This window comes from Centruroides vittatus, unplaced genomic scaffold, assembly GCF_030686945.1.
Source record: "Centruroides vittatus isolate TY-2023 unplaced genomic scaffold, ASM3068694v2 scaffold_211, whole genome shotgun sequence".
Lineage (NCBI taxonomy): Eukaryota > Metazoa > Arthropoda > Arachnida > Scorpiones > Buthidae > Centruroides > Centruroides vittatus.
The window spans coordinates 1,072,836-1,097,544 of record NW_027122687.1 but is presented as its reverse complement, the minus strand read 5'-3'; the positions used below and the strand labels follow the sequence as shown (position 1 = coordinate 1,097,544).

General features: G+C 26.5%; 2 protein-coding genes across 2 annotated transcripts in view; one reads left to right on the top strand and one right to left on the bottom strand.

Annotated features, from left to right (window-relative positions):
- Positions 1–12,214, bottom strand: part of LOC136987477 (disintegrin and metalloproteinase domain-containing protein unc-71-like) — a gene marked incomplete at its 3' end in the record, with an annotated part of 118,699 nt that extends 106,485 nt beyond the window's left edge. The window contains 1 exon segment of the mRNA XM_067285211.1: positions 11,936–12,214. Coding sequence (XP_067141312.1) covers positions 11,936–12,017 — 82 coding nt within the window.
- The window catches only part of LOC136987476 (uncharacterized), a 35,788-nt gene continuing 23,149 nt past the window's right edge, over positions 12,071–24,709 (top strand). Inside the window, exon 1 of the mRNA XM_067285210.1 lies at positions 12,071–12,236. The gene's annotated coding sequence lies outside the window, so the exon portion shown is untranslated. The remainder of the gene's footprint in view (positions 12,237–24,709) is intronic.

Genomic DNA, 24,709 nt, shown 5'->3' with positions numbered 1-24,709 from the left:
TAAATAAAATAATATATGTATTACTTGTATAAAATTCCATACACAATATTTACATATATAAACATCTCAAAGCCTGATGGTTATATTGAAGCCATCTAAAGACTAAATCAGATACAAATTCCATATATTATAAAGAATATTTTTTTAAATGTTACTTATAACGTTTTACAATTAAAACAATTTTTCCCAGAAATGAAACAAATCACAATGTCAAAAAATTCAAAACATATTTAAAGGTATTGCTTGCATAGGTTCTTTTATATTTTTAATAAATAATTTTATTTAAAGTTATAAATCTAAAATTACAACATAAAAAATTTAAATAACCTCAAAAAGAATTGAATTGTTCCATTTTGGAACACAACACAACTCCTAATTGGAATGGCATCTAACCTGAAGACAACCTGTAAATCAAGCCGAAAATGTTCCTTAAAACTGTAAAGAAGTGCTGGAAACATATGAAAAGATGTGTTTTTATATATAATGTAAAAATTCCAGCTTAAGGTAGAAGATTTAGTTTGAAATATTATGCAATTATTAAATATTTTTTAAAGAATTTTTTCTTTTCAATTAAAGATAATTTTAATTCTATTATTCTATTAGATTTAATATTAATTTTAATATATATATATATATATATACATACATACACTGTGTACAACCATGTACTGTTTCTATAGTTTTTAATAAAAACAATTTGTAATTTTCATAAAATGATTTCTATTTCTAAATTATTTAATTTCTTGTAGTTAGTTCACTTATAAATTAAAAACTGTGACATATTTTTCCTTATAATTAAACTGATTTTGTACTGATTAATCTTATCTACAAAAAAGTATTTTTTCATTACTACTTGTAACAAGATTTTCTACTTCTAAATGTTAATTAAGAAGGCAGAGAGATTTAAATCTATTTTTACAATCATGATCTTTATAAGCTATTAATTATCATTATCTGTAAATCTTCTTACACATTTCTGTCTTATTTAATTTTAGTGACATGATATATATATACAAAAAAAACTGAAAAAGAAAAAATTTCTCACAGACAGCCAAGCAATTAAAGTATGTATTTTGTTATTAATACTTATTCAAAATTTACATTTTAAATTTAATAAAATTTTTAATTTGTTTATTCATTTCTAATTCAACTGATAGAAATTTAATTAACAGTAATAAAATTTTAATAAATATTAAAAAATTATGATTACATTGTATAACAAAATGCTTAAGAAAATTATACACAAATTTAAAAATATATATGTATATAACATATTCCAAACTGTTCTTCAAATTTAAAAATTTTTTTTAAGTTAAACGACTTATTTTTGAAGATATTCGTTATAAAAATTTGATTAAAAATTTTTATAATGAATATCTTCAAAAATAATACTTTCTCATTAAAATATTTTTAATATTGGCTTTAAGCTAAACAAATGTAATATAATTAAATAGATTGAGCATACCTATAAATTTTTTTCTAAAATCTTATTAATAATTAAATTATAATGAAAAGATTACTAAGATGTATGGAATGAAAAAGAAAGCTATACACATACTTCCTGCAACTCATCTTTGTTTCTTTTTCTTTAGAAGAAAAAATAAAATATAAAAACTGAAAATTTATTAATTAGTTGAGGCATTATGTAAATTTTAAATTATTAATCTTCTAAATTTATACAATAAATATTTATATTAATTTAACTGTGACATTTAATATCATACATAGGCTCATGTAAACATAATATTTCTATCTTACTAACAGTTTCAAAAAACAAAAAAAAAACATACAAAATTTGTATTAATATGTATATTTTTCAAAAAAAAAATTAACTTTTTATGTTTCATTAGATTATCTACTTGATCATTATTAAATAAATTAGTAAACGAAAATAATTTAAATTTCAGCTATGTTTTTTTACATTCTTTAAATATATTACGTTAGATTTAAAAACCCTCATTTATTTTATTATATAAATCTGATTATGTTATAAATGAAATGTTTTATATTTGATGTAATATTCATAATTTTGTAAATGAAGGAATTTTAAATTGTATATATGAAAGTAAAGTCAAAATAATGCATTAAAAAAATGCAAAGAAAATAAAAAACATTACAAAAATTGTCAAAATATTTTTAATTTTTAACAATCATGAAAGCTAAATTATACTATAAAATCAATTAAATTCATTTTCTTTTAAAAATATCGTGTTTCAGCAAAACTTTTGATGATCTTTTATTTTTATAAAAGCCTTTAACTCAACAAAAAAATGTTAAGTTGCATCCAATAGTAAACAGAGTTTTATTGAATTAAAGGCTTTTAATAAAAATGAAGCAAATGAGAGTTAAAATCTAACATATACAATACAAAATAGGCTAATAATAAAGTTATTCTATACGATGGTATGGAATGGTAATATATTATTCTATGCTTAATTATCCATATTTGTGATAATCAGAATCATTCTCATCTCCAATTACTTAAGTAATGCGCTAGTATATATAACAAAACTTCAGAACCTGTGTCTTAAAGACAATTCAATTTTACATAACAGTGAAAAAATTGTTTTATTATACTAAAATTTTACTGTAGAAAGTTAAGTTCTAGAACAAATTTTTTTAATACACAAAACTTATTATTAGTATTAATTAATTATTACATTGTTAGTCATAGGTTATTAAGAGTTTGTTGTAAGCTATATTCAAATTATTAAGTTTTATAAAGTAAGTTTGAGCAAACATAGAAATATATAATATAATAGATGAAAATATTAAAAAAATTTAATGTATCATCAATTAACCAATTTCATTGCTTTTTAAAATTCACTACTTATTGAATAATCTCTGAAAACTTGTGTTTGAAAATGTTACATTATGTCCATATTTTCTATTGATTCCAATTTTAAAACTGAGACTCCAATAAGGTAATTGGATTCTTTCTGTTTCACTAACATTTTGTTTAATTTTGACTTAATAATACTTTAAGAAGAAATCCCTGCAATAACATCAACACTAGCTTTTGTATTATATTTTGTATTAAATATCAAAATATTATGTTTAAATATGTTTCAAAATAAATGTAATTCATATAAACTATTTAGATTTGTCAAAAATAAAAAAATAACAAATTAGTGTCAAACTACTTGTCAATTCACATAAAAATTTTTTACACTGCTTGTTCTAACTGAAAATTTTATAAAAATAAACTGACTAATGAGAAAAACATTTCACTTTTATTTTTCTCTCTTCATTATAGTTACGTCATTGTTTCATTTTATTTAACAGAGTATAACAACAAAATTTTAATATATATTAATCCTTAATCTTTTAAATTTAAATCACTGCACTGCAGATGTATTACCGTACTTATGAATATTCATTATTATTACAAAAGTCACTTAAGCAAATCTTTAATTTAGAAAAATCATTTTCAAATGAGAGTTCTCAAACTTTTTGTTTACTTAAAACTATAAAAGACAAAACATCATTTGACTTTAAAATTTACATATAACTTATATATGTTTATTAGAAGCAATGTTCTAAGAAACTGAATTAAAAAAAAAATACTGTTAACAACAATTATATATCATAATTTAATAATGGTAAAAAGCATATAAAAAGTTTTAATCATCATATTTTTTTTTATTTTCATTACAATAATTAATTTTTAAAAGTCATAAATCATCTAAAGAAAAAACATATATATATATATATATATATATATATAATTTACTTGTTTACTAATTCATAAAAAAATAATGATACTCTAATTTTTATATATTCAACTTTTCTTTTTGTATAACGAAATACAAAAATTAATTCTAATGATCAGTAAAAAATAAAAATACACTAATCACTTTTACATCTCAAATTTCCTCTGAAATTTACAGAAATATAACTTAAATGTCAAATAATAATCCTCAATTTATTGGAAACTTTTTAAATTTGACAATAAAATTACTAGCCTACATTCTGTTTTTAATTAATTTATCTTAATAACAACTACCTTTGATGCATATTATACAACTGAAAGCATAATTACTAAAGAGAAATTAATTAATAATACAAAATAGTAATTTCATTTTAGATTCATACATTTATATTTATTCAATTTTTGAACTAAAGAAAAACGTCTCTTGTACAAACAATATAATTAATTGTATTTTAAAATATTTTTATTACAATATAGTTAAAAAGTTGACATGGAAATTAATTATTTCAATTTTATTCATTTTCCCTAAAACTTTTTCAAAAAAATAATAATAATAAATAGCATTATTATTATTTTTTTATCAGCAATTCAAATCAATACAAGTTAAATTTAATGTTAAATTTTAATAAAACAATTCTTGATATATTAATATTAAAAAAAAATAATGTCCAAGGACAAGATTTTTTTCACTTCTGTATGTATAAATATATATAGCTGAAGTTTAAAAACCATAAACACAATTTATTTTTGAAAATACAATGAATTAGAACTGTATTCTACTTATAATACTTAAATTAATTTACTTTATTTTATTGAAGTGCAAAAAAAAAATAACCATCACTATTATTTTACCTTTATAATATTAGCAAGGTTGAGGCCGAAGTTTTAAATGCAAAAACATGTATGTCGGACGTTCAGCACCGCTTTCCTGTAAGCCTAGAAGTTTGACAATGGTGTTTGGAAAGTTGAACATGATTCCACTGACTTTCCAAACACCATTGTCAAACTTCTAGGCTTACAGGAAAGCGACGCTGAATGTCCGATGTACACGTTTTTGCATTTAAAACTTCGGACCTCAACCTCGACCTCAATGTTATTTAAACTATGAACACCACACAACTTTGTTGTATCACAATAGAATTGAAGCAGAGTATTACATTTTCATACTTAAAAATTTTTAAATTAGCATTAGTACATATAAATTATCTTTCGCTCCATCTAATCTGAGCATTGGCATGTTTGAATGGATATGTAAGCAGTGCATGCATGTATGAATGTTCGTGTGAGTGAAAAAGAAAGTGTGTGTTTGTTTGTGTTTGTATGAGAGTGATCAGAAGGAAATGATTGCTGGCCATACAAGAAGGCAATCCTTAAATTTGCCAGCCACAGAGAGGGATTCCTTATACCTTCTGGGTACAGAAGAGACAACCCCTACATTTGCTGGGCACAGACAGGCAATCATTACATTCATTTGGCATTGATTGCTTTGTTCTTGTATTTTTTTTTGGTTGGAGTCCATTTCCATTAGACATGCACAATGTTTTTTTTTGTTTTTTGGACCCTTAAATTCCATTAACTGCATTCACTCACATCAGGGAGCATGGTCATTGTCAACTGACCTCACTATAACTCAAAAACAAAGTTATGGACCCTACTTGTTATTACATTTTTGGATTCCTCATCACAATTAATGGAAAATAGGAAAATTTAATCAAAATTGATTGATAAAATTTTGAGAACGAACACAATTCTGTAAGTTGCATAGAAGAGCATTTGCTAATGCTCCACCTCAATAAATTTCTTAACTGTAAAAAATAAAATTTGAAAAGGTATCAATGAAAAAATTTTAATTAAACAAATGCCTTAAAGAGAGAAATTATATTTTAATATTTTCATGTGCATTGTTTAGACAGTTATGAAATCAAAACCTTGAAATTCATAGCTTGCATTTGAAAATAGTTGAAAACAATTTCATTGTACAACGCTTTCTACAGATCATTTTTCTTTTTGATATAAAACTATTCTGACAAAACAAGAAGAAACATTTTGACGATTTATATTTATTTTAAATTTAGTATCTTTTAAACATTTCAAATCAAACATTAAAAAAATATTGTGACATAATATTTTTCTTTTCCTAATTAAAAAATGGAAATATAATTATCATTACAATTATGTTATAATTAATTTTTTAATAATTAGACTTAATTATTTAAAAAATTCAAGGGATATATGGTAAATTAAACCTAAGTTAAAAGCTGTCTACTAAAATTTTATTCCTATGAATCCGATTCCTTGATGAATCGGATATAAGTAAATAGGACTTCATACTACTATCAAAATGGTAATATTCAATTCATTAACTATGTGAAAATTGATTATAGATTTTATCTATAATTAACTTTCATTAATGAATTTTATAGTTTTAAGATTTATAATTTTATGGTTAGAAGTTATTCTTCATGTAATTACATTTTTTTAATTTATAGGGGTTTTTTAGAAAAGCATTTAAGCTACCGAAGAAAACACATATATATGGACTACAATTTGAAAAAATTGTAAACCTGTAAATTTCCACTGCTGTTTGCCTGTCTGTGTGTCTGTCCGTCCTTCCTTAATCTTGAAAATGGAGTTAGATAGATAAGACCAGATAAGGAAAGATTAGGGGAAAGAGGCTCTGATTAACTATATATGTACTTTCAATGTAAACTGGAAGTCGCATTATTTCAATTATAGTACAGTACTTGTAAAAAATTGTATTCTCTGTTGTCTCCAATTTTTATATTTTTTGACATAACCTAACTAAACAATGTATAATAACTGCTTTTCTACCAAACTGAACTCACTGTATAGCAAACATTATTATTGAGAACAATAATATAAACCTATATTTTAACTTGCAGCAAATCTTATATCATTAAAAATATGTTTTTTATTATATAACATTTGTTAAATAATTTATTTTTGGAAAAAAAAACCTACTTTTTCTGACTGCTTTAAAATTTTAAAAGTAAAACCAATTTTCTAAATCGAATTTTAAAATAATAATGCATTAGTAAATGTAATTTTAAGATATATTTACACTTAATTGCTAATTTTGTGTTTAATTCACTGAGTGTACTTATAGAAGCTGTCATATAAAATGAACAATAAAACAATAAATAAATGATAGACTGACTTAAAAATGTTAGGTCAGAATATAAACAAATAAATACATATTGTATTTAATTAAATTTTAAAGTAGCATCATACACATCAAACATATGTGTAATAATGATATGTGATACATGTGATGTGATGTAATAAAAATTCCATTAACTACTAATATACTAGTCGATGTATACTTAAATACATTTTAAGTATAATAAAAACTTTTTATATATCAATTTCCAATTGTCAATTTGTCAGCATTTTTGTCACAAACAATCACTATTGCATTAACCAAATTCTAAGGAAATCTACCAACCTAGATTCATATATACACTGGTACAGCAATGATACTATGGCACACTTCCATGCGTTTACAAGAAGAGCCATAACACACTCCTCTTTGTGTGCATAGGCAGCAAAAATTTGCATACATCACACAGGTAGCTCTTTTCCATGACTTCCCCATTTCTATAATTAGAGGGCTCGTTAAGACATCTTAAGAGCAACCAAATATATTATAGAATCTATAAGTTCCCCAGCAGATCAAATGACCAATTACCACAGATATGTGGTAAAGTTACAGCAGCTATACTTGTACTATACACTAGAGCTAACATTAGCGAGGTTGAGGCCAAAGTTTTAAACGGAAAAATGTGTACGTCAGATGTTCAGCGCTGCTTTCCTGTAAGCATAGAAGTTTGACAATAGCATTTGAAATGTCGAGCATGATTCCACTGACTTTCCAAACACCATTGTCAAACTTCCAGGCTTACAAGAAAGTGGCGCTGAATGTCCAACATACACGTTTTCGTGTTTAAAACTTTGGTCTCAACCTTGCTATTACCTTATGCATTTGATGACTTAGCACAATCACACAACTTCTACAATCAGACAAAGGAAAATGGAAAAAGATAGATTTACTGGGCATTTATATTGTCCCACTCACCAAGGAGGCAATAATTTCTATTATGTTGATTTCACCTATAGAACTTTAAGACAATGCACAGTTGAACATTACAATTCCATTTATAGAGATACATAGTAGGGAATAGTTTTAACAAAATGGATCCTGATTAAAGAGGTCCAAGCCGACTGGAATAATCCATTAATCATTAGGAAATGGTTAGATATGAGCTCCTGGTTATTATAATAGTTTTACATATGCCTCCTAACATGATTGATTAACTTAATTAATGCCCAAGGTTATTTAAGTTTAGATGGTCACTGGTTTTAAATACCCATGATCTCCCCCCATTTGTAATTTTACTGCTTGTGAAGTTTAATCAAGATCCTTCAGTATAATTCCCCTTTCTTTTTTACTTGTCCATATGGTTTCCATGTATTATGTCTTCAAGAATGACTGCCCTCATTCATGGGCAGTCATTCTTGTTTGTCTCTATACATTCAGAAATATTTTACTTGTACTGTAAAGAATTTACACATTTTCCAAGTTTTCTAAATTTATAAATATGCACATTTCAAATTTTCTAAATTTGTAAGGAATTGACTTTTTTATAGAATTTATATACTTTAAAATTTTTTTAAAAAATTTATATGTATATTTAAAAAACTTCAGAGTTTTTAAAATAGTAAAATCATTCAAAAAATTGTTTAGTTGATACTCTTCTATAATGGACATCATTCATTTTTCAAATTCTTCAAGCTGAAGGTGTTCTCAAGGTATAATAAGAACATTACTCAAGAAGAATTTTTAGTATCCTGTAATAGCATCTATTTTTTCTTTAAACTTTATATATATATATATAAGTAATTAAAACTTTTAGTTCAATGTTGCTGAGTTAAATAGTTTGGCTGAATTATATATTATAACATTTTAGAAAAAACTAAATATTGTGTCATAACTTTCATACATTTACAACAAAAAAAAAATTATTATTAGAAATTTAATTTCAAGTATCATGTTTCAAATAATTAATTTTAAAACTTTTTTTTTATGTAGTAAGTTGTTGCTCAGTAATGTTAAGCAGACAGTTTACTATTGATTCTAATAACAGGTTTTACTTTTATCACTACTACAAAAATTTAGACTAGACAATTCTGAATAAAATACATGATTTCTATATTATATCATAATTTAAAAGTACATTTTATAGATCTCTATTTTAAAACTTCATTTTAATTAATAAGAAATAAATTTTATATTTTGTTTATTACAAAAAAATATTCTAAATTCTTTGATCTCTTTCCTTACATCTCTTGCTATCAACCTATGGCTATTTTATCACAAACAGAAGTTTCTCTTTTATAATACTGAAACTTCTTCAAAGATTTTCTTTCAGTACTTTTCATTTTGCATAGTTTTCTCCACCAATATGTTTCAAGTATTTCCAATCTTCACCCTTTATTTCTTTTTTCAGAGTCTATGATTTACTTCAGTGTAGTGCAATATTCAAGATTCACTTTCTCGTGTCTTTTCAATAGCACAATGATCATTCTTCTAATATTTTTTTCTCTTCTAAAAATGAACTTTGTTTTCCTTTCAACTGCTTCAACAATGCTATATATTTTCCACATGTATTTAACTTATATAATGCAACTCATTTAACCTTTCAATTCTTAATAAATAAAATATTTAAAATTTTAAAAACAAAATTATATTTAATGATTAATGTTTTAAAACTAAGTTTAAATTAGAAATTTGGACATAACAAAATATACATAAATGTAAATGTTTTAAATCTGTACGTACATCAATATAAACTTTTTAATAGACTTCAATTAAGAAAAATAAAAATATAAAAACATTTAACAAAATAAGTTTAGTCTTGCTTCATCCAATTCTTCAGATTTGCTAACATAATAACAACAAATTTATTGCTTTTAAATTTAAAATTTAATGAAATACTATTTATATTTATTAATATTATTATAAATAATTAAACATGTTTAGAAATGCATAATCAATTCATACATCACATGTAGATCTATAATATAAATTTATTTCTTTAAAAATTCATTATTTTTCTAAGAAACATAACAGAAAATTGTTGATATTTTATACTAATTATAAAATTAAACAATAATAACATGTTAAATACTAAAAATACTTTATGATAAAATTATTTTTAATCTTCACAATTAAAAATCCTTATAGTACCATTGGAAGTGAAATAAAAAGTAAGTTAAAAAGATTTAACTTACTTTAAATTAAAAACTATCCATTTTAGAGTAATTAAAATAAAATTTAATAATTTTAAGGACAAATTAAATTCAAAAAATATATATTTTAAAATACAATTCATAATAAAATTTTCTATATACTGTAATTTAAATTAAATATAAAAATTAATTAATAACTGTAATATTTAATTAAATAATAACAGTTGATGTTTATAAAAGCTAAAACAGTAATGCTAATTACTTTTACATTAACATAGTCTATTTAAATTATATGTAAGCATATAACTTTTACACATATTAATTAATATTGATTTTGAAATAGAATATTCTGATAAAATTTTTCTACAAGTAAACAACCAAAATATAATCCATCTGTCAAAATATCCCACTTTCCCTATCTTGAAAGCAAATAAATAAAATTGGGTTTGAGAAGATCATATTTTTAAAACGGGCTATTTTTGCCGATCTTAACTCAATTCCATCTATCATTATAATATTAAAAATAAATTCCAAAATTACATACATTTAAAAAAATATTAATCAATCTTAAATGTTTTATTTTAGAACAGATTTTTATTACAATCTATCTTATATTTATAGACCAACATTTATTTCTCTGACTGCAGATCTGGCTTAGAATATAACAAGCAAAAAGAAAAAGTGTAACTTTTTGTTTATTTAGTGTAATATTTATTTAATTAATTTATTATAAGATAAGTTTACCAGAAGTGTATATATACATATACAATTGATATGTAATTATGCCTCTATGCTGCATGCTTTCCTACAATTAACTGTGTAAAAATCATAGAATATTTTGTAAAAAAATTAAATGTACATATATGTATGTAGACCACTTCTGGCTTTTAAATATATTGTAAATGCACTGTACATGTCCGTAGATCCGGCGTAAAATATAACAAGCAAAAAGAAAAGTGTAACTTTTTGTTCGTTTAGTATAATATTTAATTTATTATAAGATAAATTCACTAGAAGTATATATATATACAGAAGAGGTGCAAAAGTAGGAATACAGCTGTTATTATGGAAAAAAGCATACAGTGAGAAAATAGGAAGAAAAAACATTTATTTTTTATGTACAAATTAAATCACAAATAAATAAGGAATACGAACTAATAAAAGATAGTTAAAATAATAATGAACACCAAACATTTATATTTCTCAATTCTAAATTGTATATCTACTTTTCACCCCCCCTTGTATATAAATATATATACAACTGATATGTAATTATGCCCCTGTGTGCATACTTTCCTGTAATTAATCAGAACTACATGTAAAAATTGTAGAATATTTTGTAAAAAAAAATTAAACGTATGTATATGTGTATGTAGACCACTTCTGGCTTTTAAACATATTGCAAATCACTGTACATGTCCGTATCCAGCTTAAAATATAATATCCGAAAAGAAAAAGTTACACATTTTGTTAATTTAGCATAATGATTAATTTATTATAACATAAATTTACCAGAAGTATAAAACTGCATATATATATAACTCATGTGTAATTATGCCCCTGCGCTGCATGCTTTCCCGCAATTAACCAGAACTAAGCGTGTAAAAATCGTAAATATTTTGTAAAAAAATATAAATGTACGTATACGTACGTATGTGTGTAGCCTACTTCAGGCTTTTAAGTGTACTGTAAATGCACTGTACAGCACGAAAAATGTTAGATAATTGTAAACTGTACTGTTAAAATTCCAATCGCGAAAATTGACTTGCAGTGAAGCCGAACTCGGACAATAATCAGTTTAAAATGCAACGCTAGACTGACCACGTTTTATTGTCCGGATTTTCGGCAACATCAGAATTCCGCGCTGTTTGAAAAGAATTTTTTTCTCTTTCTTTTTAAATTCTAATTACTTAAATACAATAATTAAACGTTGGAAAAATCTCACTCGCTCACCTCTCTTCTTCTTCGACAGTCCGAAGGTACGAAATGTTGTTCCATAACAGAAAAATATAGCAGCTATATACATCCAGTGCATCTTCTACCACCTGATAATGTCATATTTCTGCATCAGAGTACGATTCGAATGACTTAAAACTGGCATTTTCCTCCGACCTGTTCATTCATTAATACCGTACCTATTCCGTTGCTATACCATCAAACAACATGGCCGATCAACCGTTGCTAAGGAAGAACGACACTGACACCTAGCGGTCGTTAACAGAAGCCGTTATTTTTATCTCCTAAAATTGTAAGAGTAAGTTCCGTTAGTCTTTGTTATGCTCGTTAACCAACAGTTTTGTATATTTAATTTTATATATATATATCTAGAGCGATATATTATTCTTTGCATACACTTTAGTCGGACTGAACTACCCGGAGCTGATACACACGCGCACTCACATATACACACCCCCGTTAGCATAGCAGCTTGCTACTCAGTAGGTTTCGGTCGATAGATTGACCTTTATGCGCTGTCGACACAAACCCGAGAATGTGGAGGGTCCTTCTTCCCTCCCTCTTTTTCCTCTTCTCTCACTCAGACTATGAATTCATTCTCTTTAACACGAACGCTGTTACGTTTGTACAGCATCTACGCGTACGCATCTTTTTTTTATAGTCCTTCTATACACTAATTAAACATCTCATTATAAATCTCCTGATATATATATATATAAATAAACAAAACATGTTTTATTATTCATTAAGTGTTCTTTGTAAATTGCCTCTCATTAAAGCCATGTCTTGTGTCCAAACAATTCAAAAACAGGAAGCAAAAAGAGAAAAGATAACTAAATGCCGCTGAATTAATTGTTTTAAAATTGACGCAAGCAACTATAAATCTTAATAATGATAAAAGTAATATATTGAATATAATTATGTATTTAATAAAAGTCGTTTAACAGATGGAAAAAGCGGAAATTTCCCCAAACTTCCTTAATTATATATGGACTAATCGTAAATATTTAAATTTTTATAAACGTATTAATTTATTTTATATATGTTTTTTTAGAGTTAAATTTATTTAGGTCTTTATTATAAAATCTATAGGGCCTAAATGCTACAGGCCTACTCGTAGATATACTTTTATAAGTCGGCATCAAATCTTGGTCAGTACATCGCCGCTCGTTCTTAATTTAAAAGTTTTTAAATTTAAAGCTATTATTTGAATTTTTACGGCATTTTTATTTTACGATGCAACTATTCTGAACAAGATCAACAACGACGTTATATCGGGCAATATATATATATATACAGAGAGAAAGAAACTATAACTACGTTTTTAAGTATGATAGCTTTCTTCTATATATCTAGAAATTTTTAATATAACTTTATATCAGTAAAATAATTATAGAAATTATAGTAACAACTACTAGTTACTGTTCATTACATATCAAAGCAAGATATCAATCATGTATACATATGTTATTTACAATTTAATCACATTCAACTCCATTAAACAAATTGAAAAAAATCTATAGCGTAATCGGGAAAAGGTCTAGAAAGTCCTGGTTCATTGCCTTTGTAAATAAATAAAGAAACATTCAAATAAGTACAGTAAGAGATTTGAATGCGACAAACTTATAAATACATTATAATATCTAAGAGTTTTACTCTTTCACAGCGCATCCAGGAGTGATGTATGTTTGCACGTTCTAAGTTAGGCTCCCCTTGATATTGTTTCTATTAAGGTACTGTACATTCCATTTATTTGTGTGATTTAAATATTTCGATTCTTACAAGTTAATGGGATTCAAATTTGCTTAAGGTAAACATAATTTTGAAAGATTGGTTACTTATCTCATTCCAAAATGGCATCAAATAACAGTATACTCAGAAAGGATTCATTCTTAATATCAGGAATTAAATTCCTATTGGAATAACTAGAGATATTCGCGTAATTTAACTACTAAGCAAACATGAGAATATCTTTCTAAAATATATAACACATTAAATAATCTTATTTTTAACTTTTTACCGTTTATAAATGCTTAAACAAAATCTAAACCTTTCTTAAACCGACAAATCTTCTTGTTAAATAGAAATTTATATAGACCTAATAGATGACGATATTTGCTTACCATATCCGTTTTTAATCCACATGAAATTGGCAATAAAATTTAATCCTCAATAATCACTAACACAGTTTGCATTAATTTATGTTGTCATAATCCCTACCAAACTATAAATAACATATTTAACACATTCATTATTATAGATAGACCTACGCTGTACGCTTATATATTATATACTATTATTATCCGTTTAACACACACACATACACATTACTAGACTTACAAATGTTTGTAACCTCGTTATATATAACTGTTTAGAAATTTATTTAACCATAAATAAATATATTAATCTGTATTTAACATTATTTAAGATAACTTTAATTAAAACAAACATATTTCAAATAAAGGCAATTTAACTTTGACACTTCTGATGTTTAAAATTATATTTGGGAAAGATTAATCCAAGCAACAACCAGGCCTAATTCTTATATTCTTTGTGTATCTTTATTTATATGGTCGTATTTTATTGCTGTCTGTCAATACGTACAGTACAATACAGTCAAATTTCGATTTAGCGCACTGAAACGGAGTGTGGCGCTAAATTGAAGTACTTCTTTAAAAAAAATATTAATGAAGTTTGTACATTAATTTTAATTCGAAAGTTTGGAAGTCGTGTGATTTAATGTTGACAATGTCGTTTGTAATGCAAAATCGTACACTTAGAAATTCATAGATACTGAAGGCTTTTCTATTTAATATTTATGGAGAAGATCCGTTCTCGAGTATTCATTGACGTTTTACGAGGTTGGCGCTGTTTAGGAAGACGCTATATCGAGGTTAAATATAATTACAAACGTATTTGTTTTTAATGGGTTGTGATCCCTTAGCCTCAGCGCTATATATAGATTTTATTGTGGCCCTAAGAGGTCCTTTCGCTTCCCTAAATAATAATAAATTTAGAGTGAAGCATTACTGTACACCAGCGTTTCTCAAAGTGGGCGATAACGCCCCCTTGTGGGCGGTGAGTAAATCTAGGGGGCGCTGGAGGCAGGGTACTGAACGGTGACCAATGGCAAAAGTTGGGGTCACTGACAGCCGTTCCTCCCTTTTCTCTGTTAAACGGATAAGAGAAAACATTGCGTTTAATGGTTTCCAGATGTTGAGAACAGTGTAAGGTAAGGGCACAAAGTGTGAGATTCATAGAAAAGTTTTCCTAAGAATGTTTCCAATCCTTTCTCACACAAGAGAAAATGGGTTAGGGGGCGTTGGGTATAACTTTATAGACAAAGGAGGCGGTGGATCGAAAAAGTTTGAGAATCACTGCTGTACACTATCTCGCCGCTTGAAGCACTAAGCCATGATCCTCAATCTTTTTGACTGTCGATCCTTCAAAGATTTCTCGACTTTTTATTGCGCCCTCGGTTTTCCTAATATAATTAATAATTAATAAAAAAATAACAAAGTGTTATCATCATCATTATCATCATTATTACTATAAATAAATCTGGTGAATTAGTATTAAACCACACACCGTTTTCATAAAAAGAAAAGGATCTACTTAAAGTAGTGGAGTATCCAGGATTTTGAGAATATGAGTGCTGCTCAAGGCAGATTCATGGGGATCAAGGAACGTGTCCTCTGTCGTTTTTTGGAGGATGTTACTCAATTACCTTACAATTATTTTAGTTACCTAATCGAAGTCATGCGTTATTATATTTATTTTTATTTTAAAGTAACAAAACTGATTGCTTTGGTATCAAGGAGATGCCGCAGCACCATAATACACTCCTGACTTACAGTGTGGAAATTTACATCGTGAACTGTCATAGACATAATTCATTGGACTAATAATTTTTAATGAACCGCTTTCGATCGACCTCCGAAAATGCCTCTTCGACCAGTTTGGGAACCCCTGTTCTAAATTGTAGTACGTTAACTTAGGCTATATGTAAATCCGGTTCTGTTACACTCTTTTGACTAAGAATGTATTATTGTAAGTGAATATACTATATATTCACTTACATTTAGTGGCGTAGCCAGACGTGAGGCCGGAAGACCATGATCTCACCTGCCCTTTGTCATAGCCTCATCTGCCATAATTTTTGGCTTCAAATGTAATTTTGCATTTAAAATACTCAATAATTAAATCCCTTTTTCTACAAATCTTTCTTTTCCTTTTGGGAATTATAATGAATATATTGTAATAAAAACTTGGAGATCCAGTTGCCCTCAGCGGCGAGTTTTCCTATGGGCAAAAAAAGACAATTGCATGGGATCCCCACCAATAGGGGGGTCTCAAACCAGTCTTTTACTAGAAAATATTTCTTTCGGAAAATTTCCTCGAAGAAAAATGTCTGAAGTCAGCACTGTACTGGGATCCTCTAATTCAAATTTGCCTGGGACCAAGAAGGTATAAAGCGCCACTGCCTGCCCTCGTCTTTGGCCCCAATACTCTGCTGTCTTTTTAAACTTGCAGAATTAACAAAATTTTTACGAGAGGGAAAAACTTTTAAAATAATTTTAAAAACAGAAGAAATTCATTCGACAAATTTAATTAATAGAAAACTTGAAACTTTACTAAGACGTAAGTTTAATTTATGTAATGAATGATTGTTCAGAACAGTAAACTAAGTTTATGGTTAAATCATGTCTCTTCCTTTGTTAACATGTAAATTGTTCATTAAGAGAAAGAATACACACAAACACACACACACACACACACACACAACGTCCTATTTATACATAATTAGGTTAGTTTAATTATATTCAATGAAAAATCTTAACTATCAAAAGCTGTATTATAAGACTTGAATTGTTTCCTGGTACAAAATATTAAGAAAAAATTATACGAGAATTTATAAAATATTCAAATCAACATTATTGTATTCTTAGAATATGATAAAACATCTTAATCATCAGTAACATACTTTATCCTACTCACATAGGAAATAATAGGATTAATGCAGGCCTATGTTTTAATCAGGAAATTAAACTCTGGCCTCATTACTAGACCTTGTACTATATAAATAATTAAAAAAGATTATCAATCGCATACCGTGATAAAATAAAAATTATTAAATTAGCATTTATGTTATTTATAAATTAAAGACATAGTCAAAGTGTAGGTCTTCATAATGTATTCTTGTATTTAAAACAAATATTTTCTATAGAATACATTCAATATTTGTTAAGTACGAATAAAGGGAAGAAGTGTGCTTCCTGTAAATTTATTGCGTGTATCATTGTCCTGTTAGTTGCAGCTTGTAAGCTTAGTCGGAACGGAAATTAAGAGCTTCCTGGCTATGAAAAAAAAGTCCTTGTTATAGCACCTGCCGACTTCTGCATAAATATAAAACTGTGTTATACATATATACCTGTATATAGTAAGTGTTATTGATTTCTAAGTGTTTTTTAGGAAACATTCATAAAGTACAGTTATCACACGCTGTTTCTAAATTAACCTCTTTTATACGGACAGAAAAAAGTAGTATATATGTAGTTAAGTATCGGAAACATTGTTCAAGATACAGTATTTTATTAAATTAAAAATAATTCAGGCATGAACGGCGCGGATTTAGTTATTATTTTTATATAAAATTTCTCCGCTTTAAGTTAATTTTAGTAAATTAAACACATTAAGTATTTTTATATTGATAAGATATTAAAGTTTTAAACACGTTTGCATATTTATATTTAAGAAAAAAATGACCGAAATTTAATAAAAGTAATTAAATTTAATTTACTATAAAAGTAACGAAGTTTTCCTAATTTAACTCAGTAAATCTCAGGTGAGATTGTTGTTCTATTTTTATCAGTATTTATTATATATCCCTACTAAAAATATAAGTCGATTTATTTCGCATTAAATTTATAAGTTTAATTTTACTGGCATATTGTATAATGTAACATTAAAATAAACTTAAAAATCAACTTAAAAAAGGGAAGAAACCCGCGCTTCCCGGTTAAAGTATCGAAATAATGTCGATATAAATCGTACAATATGCTTTTAGAATTATATTTTTATAGCATCATAGCAATTTAAGGAGTGTTTCATCTTATTTAATACAGATCAAATGACTGGATGTATGATAGTATCGATCGTATTGAAGTGTATGATAACGTCGTACAGTTGTAATCCTTTGAAATGTTTCGATTACTGAAGAAAAATCGCATTCTTACATCATAAAAAAACGAGACATATTGTTAGAAAACTGTAACTCACAGTTATTACAATGGGAGACAATGATAACCTACTAAGTACTGTTACAAATTATTACACATCTACAATAACAAACAAACGTATAATAACTATTAATTTAATTCAAATAAACATCTAACAAATATATTTGAAAGATTATTATATAATATAATTTTCTCGCAAAATTAATTCTGATAGAAAGTGAAATGAAAATTCACAACACGAAATTCCGTTAATGACGTGATAATTTACATTAAACAATTTACATTTAGGAAAAGTTTCCAGAAGGGATTAAAACTCGGATTAAATGTAATTTTTAATGTTCAAATGTTTTGTTATAACTTATTGGGATGCAATTTGAAAAAAAACTTGTAGACCTATATACTTTCACTGTCGTTCGTCTGTCTGTCCTTCCTTAATCTCGAGATTACAAAAAAATAAGTGAAAGTTGAAGCAAGATATGTCAAGCTTAGGAATAGGAGGCCCTGATTAACTATATATAAACTTCCGTTATAGAGAAGAAATCACGTGATTTCAGTTCAAAGATTTTCCCCTAAAAGGAGTTAGTTAGATGACCGGCACGACTCTTTGCTAACAGGAAAAGTATAATGTACTGTACAACGGAAGTATAATGTACTGTACAACGGAAAGACACTACTAATTTGAGATCGAAAGCATATATTTTAAATTAAATATGTGAATAAAAATTGCAGCCGATATTGTGATCATATTTGCTCGTTAAATAATATAAACAACGAGTAAAAATTATTGTGACATCATCACAATGTCAGGTTGCAAGTTTTAATCATATTTTTAATTTATTTAATTTAAAATATGTGCTCTCCACCTCAAATTAGTAGTGTTTTGTTGCTGTATATGATACTTTTCCTGTTAGCAAGCTCCTGTACATCATACTTTTCCTGATAACAATGGAGTCATGCAGATCATTTACGTAACATCGTTCTGGGGAATATTTTTGAATTGAAATCATGTGACTTCAAGATTAAGGAAAGACAGACAGGCAGATAGATAGACGGCCGACAGTGGGAATTTATAGTTCTACAAATTTTTTTTCAAATCGCAGCCCAATAATAATTTTTATATAATAATTAAAGTGAGGATCTATACGAACCGAGATCGTTAAACTCTCTTTACCTAATAGATCTTATCTACACTAAAAGTTCTATTCCTGATAGGAAAAAAAATAAAATAAAATAACAGATAAAAAAAGAAAATAGATCTCTAGGGAGTAATTAAAAAGTTATAAAATTCTTAAATGGAAGATAACAAACACTCCAGAATAAATCAATAAAGGAAAAGGCACGTATCTACGAGATAAAGTTGGATGTAGGAATTATGTTTTTATGTATTTATGTGTTGGTGTATGTGTACAAAACTCATTTAATTACGATTACAGATTATTGGGCTGCAATTTTAAAAAATTGTAGACCTATAAATTCCCACTGTCGTCTGATGTCTGTCCTTCCTTTCTTAATCTCAAGAACGGTGTTAAATGGATGAAAGTCGAGACTATATATGGAAAGCTTAGGGGAAGGAGGCCTTGATATAGCTTCATGGGCTTCCCTGTTATTGGGGGCTCCGTGAAGCTATAACGTTCTACAAGACTACATAATACAGTATATACTTTTCGGGTATTTAAAAGGCTTGAATTAATCTTGAAAGGCTTACAAATATCTCGATCCATCTCTGCCCATGAAATCAAGTTAATATATATGATATAAACAGGACTAAACTGCATGCAATTATTTTTATTAAGCAATAAATGAAATCTTGCTACTTTAATTTACTAAGAATATATATCCTTTTAACATTTAGAATCTTAATTTATCTCCTGCTACGTTCTCTGTACACTGAGATATATATTAAGTAAACTTAATGCAACTAATAATTACTTCAGGGATTTAAAGGAAAAAATAAATAAATAAATTTCTACTTAACATAATTGGATTCGTCTTGAAACAGTTTGTTGTCCCGAAACGAAATTAAACCTTCCTTGATTCTAATCATTTCAATATAATAACGACTTTTATTTCCAATTATTAGCTTATTATTAAGATTATCAGAACTCGAATTATTGTTATTATAGATAAGAATGAAAGCCAAAAATCTTCTCAATTAAGCGTATTTTATCTTATAGAATGTAGATTTTTAATTAGTAGATTCGCCTGCAATTTTCTGTACATTCTCACTGCTTGTCTGTCCGTTCGTTTTTCGTTAATCTCGAGAATGGATTTAGAGATAATAAACTCGAGACCAGATATGAAAATACTTGGAGGTCAGAGGTCTCGATTAATTATATACGAACTTCCGGCGGAAGTTACGTGATTTTTTAAATTAAATTAAACATTACTAAAAATTGCAGCCCCGGTAAATTGCTCGTTTAAAATGATTTTTGTTATACTTTTTTTTTAAAAAATTTAAGCAGTTTAATTTATTTATACATTAAATATTAGCAAATTAAACTCTGTGGAATTTTTTTTATTCCTTAAAAGTTAAGAATTTTACATTTGTTTTTATTTATTTATATTATTTACGTGTACATATTTTATTCATTTTTCCCCCTACCTCTAAGCGGTTTATTTATTATTATAAATGTAAAATATGTTTAATATTCATTCCCAACGAATATTTTAATGTTATGTCAATTATTTATAATATAATTTTTTTAAAGGTAGCTAATAAATGCATTATGTATAAAAGTTCAATCGCTTCTTCAAAAAAAAAAAAATATATATATATATATTTATCCATTTAAAAAGAAATATTCTTTGTAGGGAATAAATATATCTGTATATTTCTGTTAAAAGGAAATAAATTTGTTTTCATGAAAATATATAGATCAGGAAATATTTATGTATTGAAATAAATATTTTTTTAAAGTATATATAGGGATTGTATATACATTCATTTATATATCTTTTATAAATATATATATTTTTATATATATATATACGTGCTTTTTATAAAGTCTGTGCATATGTGAGGGTATGTACGAAGAACGCTATAGCGATGTTAAAGAGTTTGTACTCGTAAATATTAAAGAACCTTTTCAACCATTAAACAAAATGAACACTCCCTTAGGACCTTTAGGACCACAGAAATCTTTCATTGCCTGATCTACCGTGTGGTCAGTGGCGCGTTATTCTACGGTCAAAAAAGAAAATTGCCTGGGAACCCACCAACAAAGGGCCCCAAACCAATCTTATACAAAAAAATATTTCCCTCAAAGAAAAATTTCTGAAGTCAACACTGTACGTGCTCCTCTAATTTGCCTGGACCCCATGAAGCTACGCCCCATGAAGACACTTCACTGCATATGGTGCAAAACTGCAAATGGTGAGGCTAAAACGGGGTCCATAAGAAGGGACCCCCACAATAAATGAAAAAATACTATATATTTGTAGCTTATAAAACGCTTTTTTAAATTTTTAAGTGTATCAAAAATGTATTTTATCTTTTATTATTTTTATATTTTGAATTATATACACAGTATAAAGCATTTTGAGGCCTCTAAAAGTCTTAATCCGCCCAGAACCCTTCGATACAATTTTGCATTTTAAACCGCGTTGTCGCCATCAAATCACCCTATTTTCGAACCTTTCAACTCAAATTTGTGTATATATCTCATCACTACAATATTACAATTCAAATTGTTCGAAGTACTTCGATATAGCGCTATACCGCTCGACTTAAATGATAATTTCAGACGTGAATAAATGACGGCAGTAAATTGAGGTTTAAATATATTATTAATTAGAAGAAAATTGTTCATCTGAAATTCTTAAATTGAACAATATTTCTTTAAAACATTTCTCAAATAATCTTTTATCAGTAAGCGCCTGGAAATGAAAGTTAGAAAACAGGATTAATCACACGAGAAAAAAGTATATATATTTATTATATATCTATATCGAATTAAAAAATAAATAAAGAAAAATATATATAATATATATTATATATATATATATATTTCATCTATAGGCTATAGATTTTAATTTTCTTAAGTAAAAAAGAAGAAAGACGAGGAAGAAAAAAAGACTTATAAATCTAATATTGTTGCTGTTTGAAACAGACAGGATATAATAATTACTACTAAACTCCTTTACAACTTTTGAAGATTAATAATAAAGAATAAGGGGAAAAAATTAACTTAATATCGATTTTTTAAGCGAGTTTAACAAAAATTTAATGAAAATTTCTTAAACTTTTGCCTTTAAATTTATTTTTTTTTCATCAATCTTTTTATATAAATATTAGAATTTTGTTATTGTTTTTGATGCAATTTTAGGCAACCGAATTTTTCCTCTACAATAAAGAAATTTGTATATATATATAGCCTATATACACACGTGTACATCACTTCACGAAAGTTCAGTTACCTGTATCCTGTATATACATTTATATTGTTGTTTTTAAGTTTTTCAATTTTTATTATATTACACGACAATATATTATTTATGATACAGATATGTATCCATTTTTGAATTTATATATATGTTTTTTTTATTATCTAGATGTCAAAACACGCGAACTTCTCTATGTAAATCTAAATTCTAAAACAACAAGAAAAATAAACGAGCAAACATTGTTGTAACATCGTCACAATGCCAGGCTGAATTTTTTTTAATTATAGTTTTTTAATTTATTTAATTTAAAATATATGCTCTCGATCTCAAATTTGTATTGTCTTTCCCCTGTATATCATACTTTTCCTGATAACAACATCTATGTAACACCGTTCTGGGGAGAAATTTTAATTGTCTATAGTTAATCAGGGGGTCTCCTGCCCCTAAACTTTCCATACGTGATCTCGATTTTGATCTAATTGCATTCTCGAGATTAAGGAAGGACAGACAGACTGACAGACTGGTAATTTATGGGTCTACGATTTTTTTTTCAAATTGCAGCCGTTAAGTGGAGGTGGGCTTTAGGGATATTTGGGTGTGAGGACCTTTACGGTATTTTTTTAGGTGTCAAAGAATATTTATGCCAAGTTTTAAAATAATTTATTTGAAAAAAAAAGTTAAATTTTTATGTAAAAAAGAGGAAACTTTGTATGTATGTATAGAGAAATTTATATGGCAAAAAATTATTTGTATACAATTTAATTATTTAAAATAAAAATTGCGGATCGCGGTTTTCTTAATTATAAAAGACAAATTTAATTATTCATCCTGTTTCTAATTAATTAAAGTGAGTAAATTTTTTTTCTCTTAATCACAAGCTGAATGATCTGAGTTTGCAAGATAATTATTTATAATTTAAAGAGAACAGTTTGGAATATGTAACCTTTTCTTTAATGTCTCTTGTTAATTACACAAATAACAATTATTTTTATATTTAATGTTAGGCAAATTTTTCTTTTAAAAAATGAATTTAGATAAATGCTAAACAATTATTTTCACTTATTAGAAAAAATTATATATATATACATATATTAAGTTATACACTTAATACGCAAATTTTCTTCACAAAAAAATAATTAGTAAAAATGAATTTGAGAGTTTTTTTCTTTATGTATTTGTTAGAGAAATCATTTAAAATGTTTAATTAATTATGTGTTTAATGAAAAATACAATTCTAATTATTTTATAAGTCCGAGACATTAATTTACTTGAAAGAAATATTTCTTTTCCATGCAAATTATATTTAAGAAAATCATTTTTCAAACTGGTAATAAATAAATAAATAATTTTTCGTGTAATTGAAAAAAGTAGCAAAACGTATTACAAAATTTATTTTTGTAGTGTCTTGTGTAATCTGTTTTATCAATTAAATCTTTATCTAAACTTTTAAACTTTACACATAAGTACAGTACAGTACAGTACATACATGCATACATGCAGTACAATTTCTGTATGTCATCGGAAGTTGAAGCGGTTCTTTACTCAAAAGTAACTTTATAATAAATAAACACAGGTGTAGACTATATTTATTATATAGGTTAACGTATAAGAAAATATATGCAGATGTTTTTGATAGATTTATATAATTTATATTTTAGTATGTATGTATATATATATATATATAAAACCAAGGTAGCTAGATACATGTATATATAAAAGGTAGAGGAGCTACAGTATGGGTGTAGAAGAGAAGAGCCACAGGTGGCACCGTATATATATATATATTATTTTGCTGTCAATGGCTACCTTAGGGCAAAATATACATGATAGTGATGCTATACAAAATCGCTATTATGCATATTTTGCCCTAAGGCGGCCACTAACAGGAACATAAAAATGGCCGTTGTTTGGATGTTATTTTGTAAGCATTTTTGTTAAAAAAAATATAAAAAATTCCTGAAAAAATAGGCGATGTGTGGAGGTGGATGTTATTAGAGATCTGTATTGATATAGGTATGCTGTATATAATGTTAATATATGCATTATCATACATGATTAGCGTTACTTTTATATATAATATGTATATATGTGTACTTTGTATGTGTGTGCTAATCTTTCATGTATCTAGAAATTGTTTTAATGCATTCAG